Source organism: Rattus rattus, chromosome 2 (assembly GCF_011064425.1).
Source record: "Rattus rattus isolate New Zealand chromosome 2, Rrattus_CSIRO_v1, whole genome shotgun sequence".
Classification (NCBI taxonomy): domain Eukaryota; kingdom Metazoa; phylum Chordata; class Mammalia; order Rodentia; family Muridae; genus Rattus; species Rattus rattus.
In genome coordinates, this window is record NC_046155.1 from 125,352,129 (window position 1) to 125,373,974 (window position 21,846).

Consider the following 21,846-nt stretch of genomic DNA (forward strand, 5'->3'; position numbering starts at 1 on the left):
GCAGCCTTGTCTAGTCCCTGATTTTAGTGGGATTGCTTTAAGTTTCTCTCCATTTAGTTTGATATTACCTACTGGTTTGCTATATATTGCTTTTACTATGTTTAGATATGGGCCTTGAATTCCTGATCTTTCCAGGACTTTTATCATGAAGGGATGTGGAATTTTGTCACATGCTTTCTCAGCATCTAATGAAATGACTATGTGGTTTTTATCTTTGAGTTTGTTTATATAGTGGATTACATTGATGGATTTTTGTATATTAAACCATCCCTGCATCCCTGGGATGAAGCCTTCTTGATCAAGATGGATGACCGTTTTGATGTGTTCTTCAATTCGGTTTGCAAGAATTTTATTATGTATTTTTGCGTCAATATTCATAAGGGAAATTGGTCTGAAGTTCTCTTTCCTTGTTGGGTCTTTGTGTGGTTTTGGTATAAGAGTAATTGTGGTTTCCTAGAAGGAATTTGGTAGTACTCTGTCTGTTTCAATTTTGTGGAATAGTTTGGACAGTATTGGTATGAGGTCTCCTATGAAGGTCGGATAGAATTCTGCACTAAACCCATCTGAACCTGGGCTCTTTTTGGTTGGGAGACTTTTAATAACTGCTTCTATTTCTTTAGGAGTTATGGGGTTGTTTAGATAATTTATCTGTTCTTGATTTAACTTTGGTACCTGGTATCTGTTTAGAAAATTGTCCACTTCCTCCAGATTTTCCAGTTTTCTTGAATATAGGCTTTTGTAGTAGGATCTGAAGATTTTTTTTAAATTTCTTCAGATTCTGTTGTTATGTTTCCCTTTTTATTTCTGATATTCTTAATTTGGATACAATCTCTGTGACCTGGGTCCTGGGTCCTGCTAAGACTGAACCCCCAGTGAACTAGATTGTTGGGGGGGAGGGTGGGGGGGGGAGGATGGGAGGAACACCCACAAAGAAGGGGACGGGAGGGGATGTTTGCCCGAAACCGGGAAAAGGGAATAACACTAAAAATGTATATAAGAAATACACAAGTTAAAAAAAAAAAAAAAAAAGTAAGAAAAGGTGTCTAGATTCTGGAAGGACTGAGGTGACACAAGTCATGAGCTCCATTTCTTCTAGTTTCTAGCCTCATCACCTTATGATCACATGATGTACCACTTAGTTCTGGTGTCTTCTTCCTTCCATTCCATGTTCAGATTTTGAGTCAGCCGCTCTCAGATCCCACCCTCTTTCCTAGCACAGAGTTCTTGCTGTGTCCCTTCTTTGGACTTTGAGCTTCTTTGAAATTCTCCTGGAATGTGAGTTTTCAGAAAGCAGAGGATTTAAAAAAATACTGTTAAAGATTGTATCTATTTTGTTAGCATCTAAACTTAGCTTCCACAAAACTACATTCACGATAGTTATTTATGCTTTTGAATTTTTATTTTTTTATTTTTTGAGATTACAATATAATTACTCATTTCCTCCTCTTTAATGTCTCCAAACTCTCTCATTTACCACTCCATGTTCTCTTTCAAATGCATAGCCTGTTGTTTTCATTAATTGTTGTTACATATATTCCTAAATATATAAGTATAACCACTCAGAGGAATTTTGACTTGTACATCTCCATGTCATTGTCATGGAATCATCACATGGGCTTAGCAAATTGCCATGAAGACTTTGGCTCCTTCTCCAGCTCTCTTGATATGTCCCTCAGCTTTACTCTGAGATTGGCCCTGACACAATACTCCAAGATAGTTTTTAGATCTCCCTAGACACAGGCTTCAGCCTTCTCAGCAAGGACCACAGTAGTCATCACAACCTAACCTTAAGACAAAGGGCTGAGGCATTGCTGGGTCTCACTGAGTTGTGATTGTATCTGAGATGTCCATCCACGGTGCCCAGAAGAGTTACCAGAAGAGTCATATAGCTGTGGCTAAAGTGTCACCTCCCCTAATCTGCCTTACCTACAATTATTCTGTATATATAGTAAGTTCCAAAAGAGAAAATGTGTCTTTCTAAGGCACATCTAGTATAGTATGTGAACAAGGCAGTTACAATTTTCCTGAAGTGTCTCTGAGGAATATTCTCTGGGGAATATGCTTCTTATTTTTCAATGCAAGAGAACATTAAAGATGCTCCTCAGGTCCAGGGCTAGGGTGAGTCCTGGTTAAAGCCTCACTTAGGGTATCTGCATCATATATGTTACAGTTGTTCCTCCCATGACTGACAGTGTGCCTTTGCTAACCACAGACATGGCCAGGGATCTGGAGTCTGGGTCTCCTCACAGAACACTGCTCAGTAGGAGGTTTCCCTGAGGTTGGAGGTGGGTTACCCATCTTCTAGGATGATCACTTCTCCAGGTTGCTTATAGTGTCGTTAGCTTCCCATAAACATTCGTTCTGGCTGAAAGGTCTGTCCTGACACTATGGTGTGAAAGCAAGGGACATCTTACCCCTAGATTCTCTGCAAACCTCTGGCCTTGTTGACCACACTAAGAAACCTGACCTTCCATGACGCTTAGCTTTGCTTGTTCATGAACTGTGGCTTGACTGGAACTGAAGAGCTGGTGGTGAATGAATAGGCTACTTTCTCAGGCAAGATAACAAGGGTCTTGCCCAGTTCTCATCTACTCCAATAGCCTTGTCATCTCAGAGGCCATTCCATAATTTGGGGGCATTGATGGATCTCCTGACTGTATGCTTGGATTTCCACAAGATTTTTAAAAACATTTTTCATTCTCCCCCTCCTCTTCTTCCTTCTTCTCTTCTTCTTCCTCCTCCCCCTTTCTTCCTCCTCTCCCCTTTTTCCTCTTCTTCCTCCTTCTATTTGATAATATTTGTTAGTGAAGACATTTTTTAAAATTTCATATTTTAATGTATTAACTTTATATCCTGCTCACTGTCCCCTCCCAGTCACCCCTCCCACAATCCTTCCCTCATCCTCATGTTTCTCCTCTGAGTGGGTGGGGGCCTCCTGGGTATCCCCCTACCCTGGCACTTCAGGTCTCTGGGAGGCTAGGTGCTTAGGGAGGAAAATTCTTAACCTCAGTTTTCTCATGTTATCTACTCTTCCCACCAGGGAGATGGTTTAGTGAAAATATTGCATGTGGTTTTGATTCTTGATGGGGCTTCAGTTACGTGAGCAGCATTTCTATTCCTTTTTCTTCTTTGTTTTAAAATAATGCGAGATATTTAAGGAAGGTCCTCCTTCCAGCAAACTAGGAGAGACTCATTTACTTGCTCTTATTGCTCTCATGAGAGGTCATAGAAGTTTAGTGTAGTGATTCCCGTGGTATTTCCCACTAAGCAAAATGGAAAGCTAAACTCCTTTACTATGATGTATACAAAGGTTAACTCATCAAGAAGTGTTGGAGAATCCAGTTATTATATAAATAAAGTACCAGTCAAACTTACCCAGCACTTCTTATTTCATAGAGTTTACACAGAGATACCTTCAAGTTCTTTCTTGATTTGAAAACAAGATAAGAGTTTTCTAGGGTATTACCATATACACTAGAATTAGACCTTCCCATATTTATCACCATGTAAGCCTATAAACCCCAGACCCTAGACCAAGAGAGTATCTTCCATTCAGAGAGTACATTTCTTTTTTTAAACAACAACAACAACAACAACAACAACAACAACAACAATAGAAAACCACTGTCAGGAATTATCCTGACAGTGTTACAAATGGAGATAGCTTAGATGATGGGTTGATTTGTTTGTGGGACTGTCCTGCTAAAAATCTAATTCAGTCTAGCCTATACTATGCAGGTCTATCCTAAGCTATGCTGATACTCTACAGTTGTACCCAGGGAGTGCTGAATATTTTTATATGCAAAGTGTGTACATGGAGTGAAATAAATATATGGAGTGGAGGAAGGGATAGAAACCTAAGAATACTCCTAGGAAAAATTTCCAGTATAATTAGTACATTTAATTTCTATGCATTTAAGCAAGAAATGAAAGCTAGGAATGGCTTCTTCATCCTGAGTTAATTGCTAAATAATATGATCAACCATATCAAGTCCCTTTTTCACATCACTCTAGGCAAATACAATCTGATTATACATCTCTTTATCACATTGCCTCCCCTGCTTAGAGGAAGTATCCTGTGTGTGGGAAGAAGAATCATCGAGCTAGTGAGGAGGTTGTTAAATGCCTGCTATCTGAAAAGCAATTTGGCCTTCCATGCTGGGAACCACAGACTTATTGATCCCCTGCAAACCCCATGATTCTGTTTCTTAGGACCTATTCTGAGCGAACAACTAGAAATGCAGACAAGGATATGCGCACCTTTCCTGGGTTATTTATGAAGTGGATAAAAATAACGGGCTCTGGACTTTCCAATGCTGAGGTGATTTTGACCCCGTAACTACAGCATGTAGTATTACATCCACAGACATACTAACGACCACCTTCTAGTGGCACTAAGATGGATAGTTTTTTCCTTCATTGCTTATACATTTTGAGGGTACTGTTCATGTCTTCCCATGGCAAATATGAATTATTTTATATTACTTTATTTACTGAACAATTACTAATGGCTTCCTTTTCTTTGGCAGTACTGGGAATGGAATCTAGGGCCTTGCATGGCACTTTCCATTTGAGTTACAGCCCCAGCCCTGAGCAAATATTGACAGGACACTTACTGTGTGCCCACTCTGTGCTAAGTGCATGGTAAACAGTGGAGGATTTCAGCAGACTTGACAGAATTCTGCCGGAGTGGACAGTCAATTGTGATTGATAAGCATCGGATACAAGGTTGTCTAAAAGCAAATAGAGATGTGGGGTGGAGGAAGGGCTTGTCCTGGGAAGATGAGCTGGGTGAACATGTTCGTTTGGGACAGGAGTCAGCAAAATATGGCCCAAAGCCCTGAAACTTATTTCTATTTGTACTGCTAAAAGGGATTTGTATATTTTTTTTAAAAAAATTAAATTGATGTACAATAATTGTACATGTTTATAGGTTTATAGGTTACAGTGTAATAACTTGATGTTTGCATGTGATGTAGAATTACCAAATCCAGATTATAGCCCCTCTCTCTCTCTCTCTCTCTCTCTCTCTCTCTCTCTCTCTCTCTCTCTCTGTCTCTAAAGCAAGTCTCATTGTATAGGCCTGGCTGGCTTGGAACTTGCATTGTAGACTAGACTGACCTTGAACTCACAGAGATCTGCCTACCTCTGTTTCCCAGGTGCTGGGGTTAAAGATGTGCACCACCATACCCAGCTCTTTTCAATCTTTATAAAATAAAAAGCAAATCTCTATAAACTATAGCCACCCTCCTGTGCTGTAGAACACTAGAACACATCCCTTCTAAGTGTATTTTCACATAAAGTACAAACTTAAAGGGGGGGGGGAGAAGGAGGAGGAAGATAAGGAGGAAGAAGAGGAGGAAGAGGAGACAGTGAAATCTATATAGCAAAACCCCTGGGATGTCTATGAAGCAACTGCCTGCAAGTGAAATATGTACTTTCTGGCCCTTAGTAGAAAAATTTGGTGAGGCAGAGTTTAGAACTTTGGGGATATCTCCTTAACAGAATAACATTTATAATGAGGTCTTTAAAAATTGAAGAGTTGGTTTGAGGGGAAAGATTTTTTCATTCAAGCTCTGTTAGGAAAAACTGGAAAGTATTTTAGTCAAAAGAAGCTTTATATTGGAACATGCCTCCTTCTCCAGGTCTGGAGGAAAGGAAGTCTACTTAAAGGGCGAGTTACTATAAATAAGTACCTTCTGCAACTCTCCAGCCTCCTTTGTGATTCCTCTCATATACAGTTGGCTTGGTTTTAAAATGCTACTCTTATACCTTCATTTCCCTGAGCTCTGGATTCCGAAGGCAGTAGCCCATACCCAGATATACTATTAATGACAACCATAGGAACTTAAGGTGGTTGTACATCTAGTCTAAGCGTCTACTCATTCTCCATATAATCCCCCATGTTATCCTAACAGCTCTGCAAGAAGACCACTGGCTGGAGTTTATAAAGAAGTAACATGGTCTGGGCTAACCATAGCTGTGTTGCTGGTCACTGGACACAGGATCAAGATGTCTCTGATTGGAGCCGGATGTAGATCGCTCCTGAGAGACACAGCCAGAATACAGCAAATACAGAGGCAAATGCCAGCAGCAAACCACTGTACTTAGAGTAGGACCCCCGTTGAAGGCATCAGAGAAAGAACTGGAAGAGCTTGAAGGGGCTCGAGACCCCATATGTACAACAATACCAAGCAACCAGAGCTTCCAGGGACTAAGCCACTACCTAAAGACTATACATGGACTTACCCTGGACTCTGACCTCATAGGTAGCAATGAATATCCTAGTAAGAGCACCAGTGGAAGGGGAAGCCTTGGGTCCTGCTAAGACTGAACCCCCAGTGAACTAGATTGTTGGGGGGAGGGCGGCAATGGGGGGAGGATGGGGAGGGGAACACCCATAAGGAAGGGGAGGGGGGAGGGGGATGTTTGCCCGGAAACCGGGAAAGGGAATAACACTCGAAATTTAAATAAGAAATATTCAAGTTAATAAAAAAAAAAAAGATGTCTCTGATTTTTGCAGACCACTTTCTTTTCCACACAGGCAGATTCCATGACTTTATTGCACTGTCAACAGTTAAAAAGAAGGGTCCTCCTGGCCATACCTACCACCATTTGACATTATTAGCTCTACTCTTCAACTAGCAATCATAATTTTTAATTTCTTTAAAAAAAAATCTGAGTGTACTCGGGTGGGGAGAACACTTTCCTAGTTTCCCAGCAGCCTGTTGAATGGAATTGAAGAATGGCAGTTTCCAGCTTTCTAAGTGGTCTCTCATCTGCTTCAGGCTAAAGCAACTTTTTGATAACTCCATTGCACTCTAATTTTCCAAATTTATTATCTTAATTTCTTCAGCTAAAGACGGGTTTTAAATGAGTTTAGTAGTGTGCAGTCATTTCAGAGGCTCCATTAATTTCACATTTCTCTTCCCTTGTGGATAGGATCATTTTTCTCCCATCCCTCCTTCCCCATTCTCAAGGGCAGCATGTGTGGAGTTCTCCTTGCTCTTCCTGAAGCCCCATTAGCTTGGACAGGGAGGTTTGCTGGTGAAAGTGCCCAGCTTGGAGCCAAGAAACCAGGGATTCAGTGATAACAGAACCTCGGCCAGCACCAAGGTTCTGGGAAAGTCATGAGCTTCTTGGGGTTAAACTACTTTATATGGAAAGATTAAGGGTGGGCTGGGTGGGATTCAATATCCAATTTCCCAGGTTTTTGGATCCTAGTAAGTCTGGATCAGTTGAGGAATAGCAGGGACATCAGTGTAATACCAGTTATCTGAAAAGAGAGACTTTGATGTAAAAGATTAGCAATTGGGTAAGTGAAATGCTTTTTCTTAAGTGGTGAAAGTAGGGTGTAGCTAGCTCCACTAGGACTGTAGCCATGGAGAGAAGGTACTGGAATTATTAGAGCTAAGCAAATGAGAGAAGGGCTATACTGAAGCTGCATCTAAGAAGAGGGGTCCGTGACTGGCTCACTCTGGTGTGAGAGAAGAGGATGGGGCACAATGGAGCTTTTTAAAATTGGATTCAGCTGCTACCATAAGAAGGGATTGCTGCTGTCAGGGTGGTAATGATGAAACCATCATTAACAGGATGGAATGAAGAGGATCTTCATTTCTGCTCTTCAAGCCTCTCCCTATTATCTCCTGTGGAAAGAGCTTAGAAGCAGCATCAAGTAGGTCCAGAATAGCTTTGGGTTGGAAAACAATAGCTTAATACCTGGTGTAGTATTTCTCTACTGGGATGGCAAAAAGGTAACCTGGAATTTACTTTTGTTAGACGTATGTCTTGTGTGTCCCTCAGTATTTTAATTAGACATCTGTGTTTAGACTTTTGTCTATCTCTCTGTCTGTCCATCTGTCCATCTGCTTGTCTTATCTTTCTATCTATCTATCTATCTATCTATCTATCTATCTATCTATCTATCTATCTATCTATCTATCATCTATCTATCTATCCATCTATCTATCCATCTATCTATCTGTGTATATGTTGTGTCATGGTATAGATGTGGAAGTCAGAGACCAACTTTGGGAATTCAGTTATCTCCTTGAATTCATGTCATCAGGCTCGGCAGCAAGCACCTTTTCTTGCTAAACCATCTTGCAAGGCTTGTTTTTAACCTGAAGAGCTTCTTTCTAAGTAAGAAATCTACAGAACCTCGTCTTTCATGGTTTGTATGTTTTTTTAAGTATAGGAAGATGGCTTGGAGTTCAGCAATCATTTATGAATGAGGTAGCTAAGACCCTCACAAGGCAAGAGTTTTTGACTAAAACCATATACTATGTGAATGAGATCTTTGGGTTCTGATGTCAGTGTCCTCGTTGAGGTAAAAGGAAGTCAATCCTTTTGCTATTCAGAGTCTGGTTTCAGGGTCAGCAGGGCCAGTCACCCAAGAGCATATTAGAGATGTAGGAACTCAGGCTTCCCCCTCTATCACATACATAGACACAGAGCTATTTATGATTTGTCTTAAACTTTAGTATCATTACTTTTCAGGTACCCCTGCATTAATTGTACTCCACCCACTCTCAACTATATGCCAATACTCTCAACTATATATTAGACTTTCTTTTTGCTTTCCTGGATCTGCACATGTCACTGGTCACTGTTGTGTGTATGTATGGTATATGGATATATAGATATGTAGATGTATGTGCATTCAGACATATATGTGCATACAGGCATATGCATGCTGTACTGTGTATGAATGAAGGTTAGAAGACATACTGGGCTACTACCTTGTTTGAGATAGGACATTTTCGTTTTATTGATCATGGCGGGTTAGCTAGCCTGTGAGATTCTGAGATCCTCCTGCTTGTCTTGCAACTTGGATTTTAAACATATGCTTTCATGTGAGTTTTGGGTATGTGATAGGTATGTTTGTATGAAAATCATTTGATTCAATGAGCTATTTTCCCAGCTCTAGGCACAGACCTAAAGCCCACTGCAGAAGAGCAGAATATTTCTTCCTTGGAAGCCTTCCTAAACTGAGATTCCTTGTCTGTGTTTTAACACTTGTCACATACATTTTCCAGATTTTGTCACTTGATGATGATCATATATTTTATTATTTATCTCCTTGAAACGAAGGGACCATCCCCCCACTTAGCAGGTTGTCCTGGAGATAAGTAATGAAGAAGAATGAAATAATATGGAGACAAGAAATCTAGCCAATATGTGTCTACAAGGGGCACTAAAGTGTAATAGGTGTAGGCTCCGTTTTTTCAATGATAGACAAAACTGATAAACTTTTAGCTGACCTAAGGAAACACAGAGTGACACATACTCAGAAGTGGAAGATGGGACATTGTTACCAATGCCACAGAGATTTAAAAGATAATAACAGACTGCTATGAACAAGTCGATGTCAACAGATTAGATGAACAAGAATAGATAAATCCACAGAAACATGCTGCTAAGACTAAATCGCAAAAAACAGGAAGTCAGAAGAGACTCAAAATTAGTAGAGTCTGAGCTAGTAATCAAGCACATGCTAACACCACAATACCTAAGACTTGAGGTCTTCTCTGGTGAGCCCTACCAAACAGCTGAAGAAGAATCAATGGCAAATTAACTTAAACACCCCCCCCCATTTTAATCAGCTCCAAACTCTCTTTTATAAAGCCACCATCACTGTATACCAAACCATGTCACTAGGCAGCGCCCTTCCCACCCCACCCCCAGCAAAGACCGTCACACGTCACACAGACACCCTCAAAGCCGAAGGAAAACTTCATTTTCAGGCTGGCAGCTGCATGCTGGGGAACTAGCCCAAATCCTGTAGCCCTGAGCCTTAACTGCTGGCATTTTATGCACAAAACCTACATCCTGGTTGACACAATTAAACAGCAAAAAAGCAAAACTGCAGAAAGCAAAAGGAAAGGTTAGTACAGTTAGCCACTTTCCCAGTCACATCCTGGAACCATTGACTTAGTCTTTGCTCCTGTTTTGTCTATGTGCTGCATCTCAAGGTTTGAATGGCGCTTCTATCATGGAGACAGTTGTGCTACGGTCTGGGGACTTGTTATAGTCGGACAAAGGAAACCTAAGGAAAGATAATTGTAGGCCAAGACCCATGAAGACCCATTGTACAAACATCTTCCACAATGTGTTATCAAATCATTACCAAATGAAATATGAAAGCAGATGTGGGAGATCATAGAAGATGATCCTGTGATGCAAACACAGTTCACTCTATGTGTCTTAGTTAGGGTTTCTATGGCTATGATGCAATGCTGTGACCAAAAGAACTTGAAGAGGAAATAGTTTATTTGGCTTATACTTCCACAACCAAAGTCCATCACTGAAGGAAGTCAGGACAGGAACTCAAACAGGGCAGGAACCTGGAGGCAGGATCTGATACAGAGCCCTGGAGGGGTACTGATTATCAACTTGATCCCTCTTAAAGAAACAAGGACCACCAGCCCAGGGTGGCACCATCCACAATGATCTGGGTCTTCCCACATTATTCACTAATTAAAAAAAAACTATTCCATGGGTTAGTAAGCTTACAGCTCAATCTTATGGAGGCACTTTATCAACTGGGGCTTCCTTCTCTTGGATGAATATAGCTTGTGTCAAAATGACATAAGACTATCCAGCACAATGATTACAGCAAATCAGGTGAACAAGGAATGCACATCACCATGGTAACAGCCCAGAGCTAGTATTGTGCTTAATAGTGAAAGTTTTCTAGTGAGATCAGGGGCAAGGTCAGGATGGTTGTTTGTTTGCACTCTGGAATATCCAATCTGAACATTCAGGGCAGAAGAAAAAGAAATGAAAGCCATGAAATTAGGAAGAGGCAAAAGCATCTGTTTGCAGATGGTATGACTCTATAGCCAAAACCCCCTATGTACCATAAAAACAGCATGCTAGAACTAATAAACGAATCCAGTTGTAGCATGGGCAACACACATGCAAGAATCAGTAGTGTTTCTATATGTGAGAAATGAGCTATCTGAGAAAAAGCAATTAAAACCAGTGCCATTTACAATAGCATCATCAAACACTTCAGAATTCATTTAAGCAAGGAAATAGAAGAGCCACACACGAAGAACTATAAAACACTGAAGATGAAGACTGACGAACATGCGAATAAATGGGAAGATATTTATTGCCCATAGATTGGAAGAGCTGATACGGTTAAATGCTCATACTAACTAAAATGGTCCATCATGCAATCCTTATCAAAATCCCAATGACATTTTCCTCGGTGTTAGAAAAAAAATATAAAACTCGTATGGCACACAAGACATTGGCTAAACGAAGAAATCTCAAGAAAAAAGAACAAAGTTGGTGGCATTACATTACCCAACTTCATATATGCTTCAAAACTATAAAGATCAAGACAGAATTGATCTTTATACTGGCATGGAAAGTAAAAAGCAGTAAAACAGAACCATGACCTAGAAATAAATCTACAAATTTATCATGATTGGTCTTTAGATTATACACATACATATATATTTAAATTTTTTAATGTGTATGGGTGCTTTGCTGGCATGTATGTCTGTGTACCAGGTATGGCATATGTGTCTGGTGCCTGAGACAGCTAGAGGAGGGTGTTGGGTCCCCTGGAACTGGAGCTACAGATGGTTGTGAGCTGCTGGGAATTGAACCCAGGTCCTCTGGAAGAGCAGCCAGTACTTTTATGCATGAAGATTTCTCTCCAGCCCCATGTTGGATTTGTCTTTGAGAAAGCTGCCAATAAAGTACAACAGGGGAAGGAAAGACACTTGAGTAAACAGTGTGGGGAACACTGCATACACACGCGGAGGACTGAAGCTGGACTCGTTGCCCCTCATTATAAATTATGCAATTATATTTCCCTAAGATGTTCAAATGCTCTGGCTTGAAACATGGTGCTCATGGGTGTAAGTCAATCAATGCTATGCCAATTGCTGTTCATGATTTACATTATTTTCTTCCTTTGCAATGTTTCCCACACAATCTGCCCTGAAGGTTCTCTCTTTTAAATACTAAATCTCTTATGAGGACCTTTAAAGTAGCTTTTTTATTTAAATGCAAAATTACAGCATTTAATGTGTGGATTGTGAGACTAAAATAGTAGTCTTTAGAATGGGGTGATGATCTTAATTTTAGTTGATCTGTGTTGGTGTCTCTGCTTGTAAAGCTGGTGAGCTTATTATTTTGTTCCAACAGCCTATGCAGAAGATCACCTTTGGATGGTTTCTGATTCGCCATGGGGGTCTTGTGTCATCTTGCATTTGAATGTGGGATTTGTAGGTTGGGGAAAGTGAGCATTGGAGACCAATGCTCATGGGTCTCAGGTTATTTCACTACAAAGCCTAAGGGTGGAGTTCATGGTGACGAATGCTCTCTAATGTCTTGTCTTTTCTCTTTAACCCTCTGTCTTTTTCTTCTTCTTCGTAGGGCTGATCGTCTACCTAGGAATGATGGCGGGAGCCTTCATCCTGGGGGGCCTGGCTGATAAACTGGGAAGGAAGAAGGTCCTCAGCATGTCCTTGGCCATCAATGCCTCCTTTGCCTCCCTCTCCTCCTTCGTGCAGGGATATGGAGCCTTCCTCTTCTGCAGACTCATCTCAGGCATAGGGTATGTACTGGCTCCCCTCCACCGCGAGTCTCACCTCTGGCCCTCTAGCTCCATGTGATACCTCATGAAGCAGTTGGACTGAATGTTTTTGTTTGACTTTAAAGACACTATATTAAAGGGCAGACATGATGGCTCAGTGGGTAGAAGTCTTTCCTACCAAGCCTGATGACCAGAGTTCAGTAGCCAGAATGTACAGGGTGGAAGTGGAGAACTAACTCCCCCAAGTTGTCATCTAATGCCTATGGGTTGTATCATGTCTTGCACACATGATAATAACTAACTAACTAAATAAATGCAATAACTTTTTAAAGGTCAAAACAATCCAAGAATACTTTGCAAATGTAGGGGAAGTCTCACTGATGGCCTCTTAAATTAATGAGCTTTTCACCATAGAGCCCAAAGGTACAGTAGAAAAGAATTTGGTTTCTGCTATGACAATTTTAAGTTTATTACTTGATGACCTCTTTCTGGTGTTTTCTCTCTTCAGTATTGGGGGCTCCCTGCCAATTGTTTTTGCCTACTTTTCTGAGTTCTTATCACGGGAGAAACGCGGTGAGCATCTCAGCTGGCTGGGTATCTTCTGGATGACGGGGGGCATCTACGCATCTGCCATGGCCTGGAGCATCATTCCACACTACGGTGAGGCAGACTTAAGATAGTTTCAGGTTTCTCTGTTTCTATGGCAACCACATCAAATAAATACCTGCTCTCGACCTTATTCCCTATCTTGTACACAGTTTCTGTATGTGACTTTTTTTTTTAAAGAAAAGATATAATATTGCAGACAAATTGCTAATTTCAGTTTAGAAATGATGTCATCTCTTACCCTCTCCTTTTCTATTTCTCCTCCACCCACTCCTTTCTTTTCCTCTCCTTTAAATTTCCTTTTACCTATGTCTTGGTGTGAGTTCTCATGTACATACTTGTGAAGGACAACTGCAGGGCTCAGTTCTCCGCTCACACAACCTTCATTTCCTCTGGTCCTCTTCACTTCAATGACTGGGGCGATGTGAGGAACGTTTTACAGATGACAAATGGAGCAAAATCTTTCTAAGGATTTCTTTGGCACTCACACCAAAGGGTTGTGTTGTTTTTTTTCTCTCTCTCTCTCTCTCTCTCTCTCTCTCTCTCTCTCTCTCTCTCTGTGGATTTCCTATTAATTTTTTTTTCAGTATAGGATATCATTGGGATTCTAATTGAAACTTCACTGAACTTGTAGATTTTTTTTTTTGGTAACCTGACCATTTTAATGATATGAATTCCACTAACCAATCCATCAACATGAAAGTCTTTTCATCTCATATCTTCTTCAATTTATTTTTTTCCACACCAGAGACACTTTACTTCCTTTGCCAAGTTGATTTATAGGTATTTTTGAAAATATTGTGAATGGGATTTAAAGGTTTCTTTGTAAATTTGTTATTGGTGTGTGGCAGCACTGATGACTGTTGTATTTGACCTTTGTATCCTGACACTACAGAAATACACCACTTTCGTGCCTGATGTCATTCTTGAGTGTTCACAGAAGGAAAGCAATCCATGATCATTTTATCCAGGACGATTTTATTATCTCCAATAAGTAAACACTGTGATCTCTACAGAAAGACTTGACAACATTGACTTTACTATTAGTTTTGTTGAGAGGTAAATAGGGGAATAAATAGCAATTTTGAATTTTTTGATGCCTTTTGAGTATTCTGGTAGTGCCATGGGCATTCTTCAAAAGATCTATTTATTTATTTATTTGTTCATTTGGCAAAATGTTGATTGCTATGCTCTGCAGTGCTCTAAAATCCTACAGACTAGTAGGGGCATTATGTGACATTTTCTAGTTTTAAATCTGACTCTACAGTGTGTGCTGAGCTCAGGGAGGCTGATATGTATCGTTGTAAGAAATAGTGACAGTATTTATGACGCTGTATTAGTTGGGGTATTATTGGGTGCATTTCTGTGATCCACTGATAGATCAGACACGTCAGTGGTTTTTAGTTTTTAGAAGAAATAATACAAGTTTCTTTCTCCTGTAAAGTCAGGCCGGTGTTTCTGATTTGCAGATGGCTGTACTCCATCAGTAGCTGAGCCTCACGTCAGACATTTGGACCGTCTTTAGCAGATGCCCTGTAGCATCTTAATGGTTTCGATGCTAAATGTCCTCCACAAGCTCATATGGTTTGAACAGTTGGTGCCCAGCCAGTACTACTGTTTAGTAAGGTTGTGAACCTTTTGAACATCGGGTCCAGCCAGTAGATATAGGTCCATGGGGTAGGCAAGGAGATTATGGCCTAACTCTGGCTTGAGGCCTGAAATGACCAGCCATCTTATATCACTGCTGCCACAGCTGTTGACTGTCCCTATTATGCCTTCTCTACCACCTACTATGGGTTCTGAGCTCTTGTTCTCCCTTAAGTTGTTTCTGTTAGGTGTTCTGTCCCAGGGATGTGAAAACTGGCTTTTCTTGTCTTTCACCCGTGAAAGAGCATGGGCAGTTCTGTTGCACGTTTTTACATTTATTTATTTATTTATTTATTTATTTATTTATTTATTTATTTATTTATTTATTTATTTATTTTCTTCGAGACAGCGTTTCTTGACAGGGTTTCTCTGTGTAGTACTGGCTGCTGTCTAGAACTCTCTTTGTAGACCAAGCTGGCCTCAGACTCATAGACGCCTGCCTGCCTCTGCCTCCTGAGTGCTGGATTTAAAATGTGCACGAGCATGCCCGTCTCTATGCAGGTTTTTAAAGGACAGGAAATAGAGCTTATGGTCTCCATTCACATTCTTTTGTTCACATCTCTGTGGCAGAACAAATGCTACTGCAATGAGTGCTGGAAAACACGGATCAGCTGGGTGTCTAGAAAAAGAAAGGAGTTAGGGACCATCATTGTGGTCATTTTTAATATTTGGGAATCAACTAGATTTTATATCATTAGAAACACAGTTATGAATAGGTCTACAGAAGAAAAGACAATTTTCTGGCGATTCTGTCAGTAGGCAGTTTTTTATGACTTTAGATATCAAATTACATATACCTAAAAGGAGGCCATTCTATCCTTCACCAGATACACATTTTAATTTGTTACCTACTTGGGTACATGGTTCCAAGGAAGAAAATTTTATTTATTTGTTTGCTTATTTATCTCTTTCCTCCAGGCATCAAACATTTATTTAAAATTTTTTCCATTAATAATTTATTTATTCACTTTACATCCTGATCCCAGCCTCCATCTCCTCCCAGTCTTGCCTCACACAGCTCCTCCCCTCCCCCTCTCCTCTGAGAAGGCCCCCTGGGCACCAATTCATCCTGACATATCAGGCCACTGCAGGACTAGGCACATCCTCGCCCACTGAGGCCAGACAAGGTGGTCCAGTTAGGGAAGCAGATCACAAGCTGGATGTCACCCTTCTTTATGTAAGACAACTTCCTCTGTTAACCAATTATTGTGTTAGCACTATAGAACTATTTCCACATTTGCATGAACTTACTGAAAAGCATTTTTGGTGAGGTCAGATCTGGATAAAAATAAATGAATATTTATTCTGAACAAATCTGAGTAAAGTCTGAGTAAATTAGTGCTGTTGTGCAGTATGGGGCCACGGCACCCCATCTTTACGCTGTACTTTTATGGCTTACAGAACAGGAAAAAGAAGTGAAAAGAATTCACTTGAGACTCCCTGCCAGCCCAAAGTACAGTAGTTCCCAGGGTGCAAACAATCTTGAGAATTCAACTTTGAGAATCTTCGAGAAGTCAACTCTGACTTCCTCTGGTTGGAAACATGTTGTCACCTCAACCAGTCACCATTTACCAGAAGATGCAGGTCCCGGCTGGGTTAGAGTTCTTCTTCACCCATGGAAGTGTGCACAGGGTGGTGGGCCAGTACGATCCATGTCATGTGTCTGCAACACAGTGGGGAAGTGGAAGGGTAGGAATGGATCTGTAAGAGGAGAGAAGAGTCACAGTAATCACCACAACCTGCATTAGTTTATAAACCTTAAAACACACACACACACACACACACACACACACACACACACACGTATATGCAAGTGTTCATATCTGAATGCATGGTTTCTTTTTTGGCTTTGTTTTTTAAAGCAGTATTTCATGTTGTGGTCCTGGTTGGCCTTGAACTTTCAGCAGCTTTCCTACTTTTATGTCCTTTTTTTAAAGGTTTACTTATTTATTTTATCCATGAGTACACTGTCACTGTCTTCAGACACAACAGAAGAAGGCACCAGATTCCATTACAGATGGTTGTGAACCACCATGTGGTTGCTGGGAATTGAGCTCAGGACCTCTGGAAGAGCAGTCAGTGCTCTTAACCCCTGAGCAATCTATTTAGTCCTATTTCTGTGTCTTAACTGCTGGGATTACAGGTATTTACTAAAGGTCTGGTGGGGAGCAAACAAGACCAAATGAGAGACCATGTTGAAGGGACCACATGGTTGCTGTCTGGTCACTGCTGGCAAACAGTAGTGCTTGTGGCTAAATATTTTACCCCAAATGGATAGGAATCTTCTTTATTCTTATGCCTGTATGAAATCTGTGACTTTTATATTCTAATTTAGAAGTAGAGGTTTAATCAATGCAGGCATTAGCTTGGAGGAAAACTATTCTAGGCAAGTTTTGGCAGAATCAGAGTACAACAGAGCAGTTATTTACTTTAAGCATAGTTTTACCAGGACCAATGTTTGATGCACAGTGAAAAGACATTTGATGGCATGTTTCAGTATGTTTGAGACATGTGTCCTCTAACAAATGGGAAGGGTGACTTTAGGAAGGAGACTGAAGCTTGTATATGCACAGCTTGTATAATCTGTTTAGTTTTGCTTTTATAAGAAGGAATCATGGGAGTCCTGGCTCCAGAAATTTGGGCAACTGATTCACTGAGGAAAAAAATGTCAAAACTTGGAAAAATCCTCCTCCTCCTCCTCCTCCTCCTCTTCCTCCTCCTCCTCTTCCTCTTCCTCTTCCTCTTCCTCCTCCATCTCCCTCTCCTCTTCCTCCTCCCCTCCTCCTACTCCTCCTCTCCTTCCTCCTCCTCCCCTTCCTCCTCCTCTTTCTCCTCCTCCTCTATCTCCCTTTCCTCTTCCTCCTCCCCTCCTCCTACTCCTCCTCTCCTTCCTCCTCCTCCTCCTCCTCCTCTTTCTCCTTCTCCCCTTCCTCCTACTCCTTCTCTCATTTCTTCTCCCCTTCCTCCTCCCCTTCCTCCTCCTCCTCTCCTTCCTCCTCTTCCTTCCCTTCCTCCACCTCTTCCTCCTTCTCTTCTTCCTCTTCTTATTCCTCCTCCTCCTTCTCCTTCTCCTCTTTCTCCTCTCCCTTCTCATGAGAGCTCGTTGGGATAGCCTGGAAAACACTAAAAACAAGCGGGTAGATGATGGAAGAATGGCTCTCATTGTAGTCAGCCCCACCAGATGTTTGTGAAATCCTGACAGAGAAAAGTAGGGCAAGCTGAAAGATCAGCCAGCAGAGCAATCCGTGCCTCTGAATTAATGTTGTTCCAAATATTTGGAGGCAGCTCATTATTTAATTTTATTCAATTTAAGGCTCCAAAGATGTGCCTAATGAACGCAATAATGCAAATGACTGAAATCGCCAGAAAAGCCACAGAAGCATGAGGGAATAATGGATGTTAGTTATTTTACACACATTATCATGAAGAAAAAGTCTTTCTGATGCAGGATACCTTCTAAATATACCAACGGCAGTCCCTCTTTCCTAGCCATCTATTTGAGTTTGACTCCCTCGGAAGTTTTGATCAACTTTGCTTCTAATGATGCCAGAACTCTGCTTGGACCTGAGCCAAGCTTGTGCAAATAATGCTATGGTTTTATCTTTCCTTGACTAATATTACTCCCAGGAGGAAGTACGGGCTTTTTAAATTAAAATTAAAATGAATTATCAACCCCAGTGAGACAGGGATGACCAATCTGTGCAAAAAGAGGGTTGGCTGTAATGGAGCACACTGGATGGTGTATGAGTGCCCTCTCAAAGGGCCGTCTCACCACCTGGCCTCCTGCTTTGCTACTGCTGTTCAGCTGAACATTCGGTAGGAAATGTCTGAGGCACAGATGTGAGTTAGAAGTCAACTGTGGAAACACAGGCTGAAGCATGATGGGAAATAAAAATCTCAAGATGTGAGCTTCCTGTCACCTGAGCCAGCCAGAAAGTTTTATTTTAGTTAAAGGACTAGAATTTTTGTGTCCAAGAAGTTACTATCTTCTACATGTTAAGAGTGAGTACATTCATTTCTTAGGTATTATCTATGAAAATACTGATTGGGCTGTTTTCAGATAAGCCCTAAGGGGTATTGCAACTTCAGCCTTTGCCTTTCCAAAGTAACTCATCGATTTTATTCAGCAGCTCTTACACCGAGTGCCAGGTAGTTACTTCTAAAAAGGTTGAATCTCGTCTTGAAGCTGGTGAGTCATTATGGGCTTCCGGGAAAGGGCGTGCATAGCAAGCTTGCAGGGGACCCAGGGAATGAGATAATCATTGAGGTAATGATATGCTCAGGATTTGAACTCTGACCTATTTGACTACAAAAACCCAAGCTCTTACCAGTGTGCTGTGTTGTGGCTCCTAATAAGAGGAGGGTTGGGCTATCCATGAGAGTGTTACAAGTTAATGCTTGGGTAAACTCATATAGCCACTATGGAAATCACAACAGAAGATTCTTTCCAAGCAACCAAAACCAAATAGAACTAGGGCTCTTGTACAATTCAGCTATGACTTTACTAGATGCATACCTAAAGAAATCTAAGTTAAGATACTGCAGAGCTGGGCACACATCTGGGTTTACCACAGCATGGCTTACAGTAGCTAAGGTATGGAACCAACCTGTGTGTCCATCAAGAGATAATGAATAAAGCAAATGTGGTGTAGATATAAAATGAAGACTTGTTCAGCCATGAAGAACAGAATTAAGTCATTTGCAAGAAAATGGATGGAGTTGGAGATTATCATAAGTAAAAATAAGCCAGGCGTTGAGAGACAAATATTGCATGTTTTCTTTCATATGCACAGCCTAGATTTAATTACGGATGATGTGAAAGTAGGAGAGGACAATTTGGGAAGACAAAGGGGACTATAGGAAGGGGACAGATGACAGGATAATGGGATGTGAATACAGACAAGAGCACATGGCATGCTGGGATGAAAAATGTCATGATGAACCCATCACTTCATGCTATGTATGAGTTTACACTAATAAAGCCTTAGTGTGCTTTCTCAGTGTAACCTCTGAAAAAGAATTCAGTAACACTCCACACAACAACAGCTCATAGAGCCTAGTCACATGCCCTTTCAATGGTGGGGAGATTCATTTGAATGGAGAAGAACATTTGCTTTTGGAAACATATTCAGTCACGTCAGGATCTGTGATGCTTTCCAACATGAGGTCATGAAGCCTGCTCACTGCAGTCACTTGGAGCTGGTATCGTTCTTTGATCTGAGTAAGAGGGAACACTGATCCCTGAGCTACCATAAGGCCTCCTCTGGGGTGATGCCACAAGTGTCACCTGGATTCTCCAAATTCCTCTAAACAAGATCATGCTTTGGGAACTCAATCCCACTGAATGCTTATGATCGAGATAGGATCCCTTCTCCACCATGACAGTCTTGGGTGTTTCTTCCATTTGGCATGGGGAGCCACTTCTTGTGTAGGAAGAGAAGGGCATGCAGGGAGAGTGCCTCCTAGGCCTTATTTGTGGAGGTATGGCAGTAGAACATCCTCAGTTAACAGTTTGTTCACTAAGAATTAGATGTCTATACAGGGCTGAAGATATAACTCCATTAGCACAGTTTTATCCACCATACACTAGGCGTTGAATCTACCTCCAGCACCATATAAACTGGGTATGGTGGTGCATGCCTGCAATCCCAGTTTGTGGGAGGCCGAGGTAGGAAGATTGGAAGTTCGTGGTTAGGGCTGGGAAGGTGGTTCAATGGTTCTGTGCATTTATTAGTCTTGTAGATGTGTAGGGTTCTATTCTCAGAGCCCACATGGTTGCTCACAACCATCCATAACTTGGGTTCTAGGGTATCTGATACTCTCTTCTGACCTCTTAATGTGCTAGGCATACAAATGGTGTGCATACATTCATGCAGGCAAAACACTTATACGCATAAAATAAAAATAAATATTTCAGATAGAGACGTTTAAGATGATCCTTGACCAACAAGTTCCAGGCCAAGTTGGGCTAAATATGAAACCCTGGCAGAGCAGAGAGATAAAGGCAAAAGTAAGACAGTGATTTATCTTTTTCCTTTTCTTTCTTTTTTTTTTTTGACGAAGTCTCATCATCACTCACAGTCATCCTCCTGTCTCAGCCACCTAAATACTGAGATGATAAGCATGCACTCCCATGTTTGACTGAGGATGTGGTTTTCCTATTATGTATTTATATAAGAACCTGTAAATGTCAGGCAGGCCCAGAGCTCAGGGTTTGTTAAAATGCAGACTCCCAGCTCATATCCCAGACTGAGAAGCTCTGGTGCAAACAGGGAATCTGCATTTTTTTTCAGCAAGGCTGAAAGGCTGGAGTATCCTTGAGCTTGAGAGCTGGTTCTTCCATTTTGTCTGCTGTGGAAAAAAGCCTATTCCACAAATCTGCTTCCTTACAGGCTGGGGCTTCAGCATGGGGACCAATTATCACTTCCACAGCTGGAGAGTGTTTGTCATCGTCTGTGCTCTGCCTGCCACTGTGTCCATGGTGGCCCTGAAGTTCATGCCAGAAAGCCCCAGGTTCCTGCTGGAGGTGAGTCTTTACCAGTCACAGGAGTCCTGGCCTAGTTCACTCAATCCCCGGCTGTGTGTTCTCTCCTTGTTTCTTGCTGCACACTTTCCTTCATTGATGACCTTGCCTATCACTAAATTTGGCTCCCTTCCTCTTGGTGATGGTGGCAGGGCATGAATTGGAGCTCATAGTGTAATAGGCAGGGACCCTCCCTCAGGCTTGGAGGGTACTGAAGGACAGGTCTTGGCTCACCTTATGGTATTATCTTCTCACAGAGGTCCCAAAGAGGAGATCCATCATATTTTCATGCATGCTTCTTTTTTTTTTTGGATGGCCACACTGAAGTCTTTGTTAAATCTTGTCACTATCCCAGAGCCTCTAGGACTCTTAGCTCTACAGGGCCTCTACTCACTAGGAAGCTGCTAGTGATCTTATGAGTTTGCTACGCCGGGGGCCCTTGTGCCTACAATCATCAGAAAGCAGGAGCTGGGAGCAAGTGACGGGACTCAGTCTCACACAGCCTCAATCC

At 41.4% G+C, this 21,846-nt stretch overlaps 1 protein-coding gene across 1 annotated transcript in view; it reads left to right on the forward strand.

The window, feature by feature from the left end:
- Positions 1-21,846, forward strand: part of Sv2b (synaptic vesicle glycoprotein 2B) — a 72,900-nt gene that overhangs the window by 16,803 nt on the left and 34,251 nt on the right. Inside the window, exons 2-4 of the mRNA XM_032893406.1 lie at positions 12,400-12,580; positions 13,068-13,219; positions 21,205-21,338. Coding sequence (XP_032749297.1) covers positions 12,400-12,580; positions 13,068-13,219; positions 21,205-21,338 — 467 coding nt within the window. The remainder of the gene's footprint in view (positions 1-12,399; positions 12,581-13,067; positions 13,220-21,204; positions 21,339-21,846) is intronic.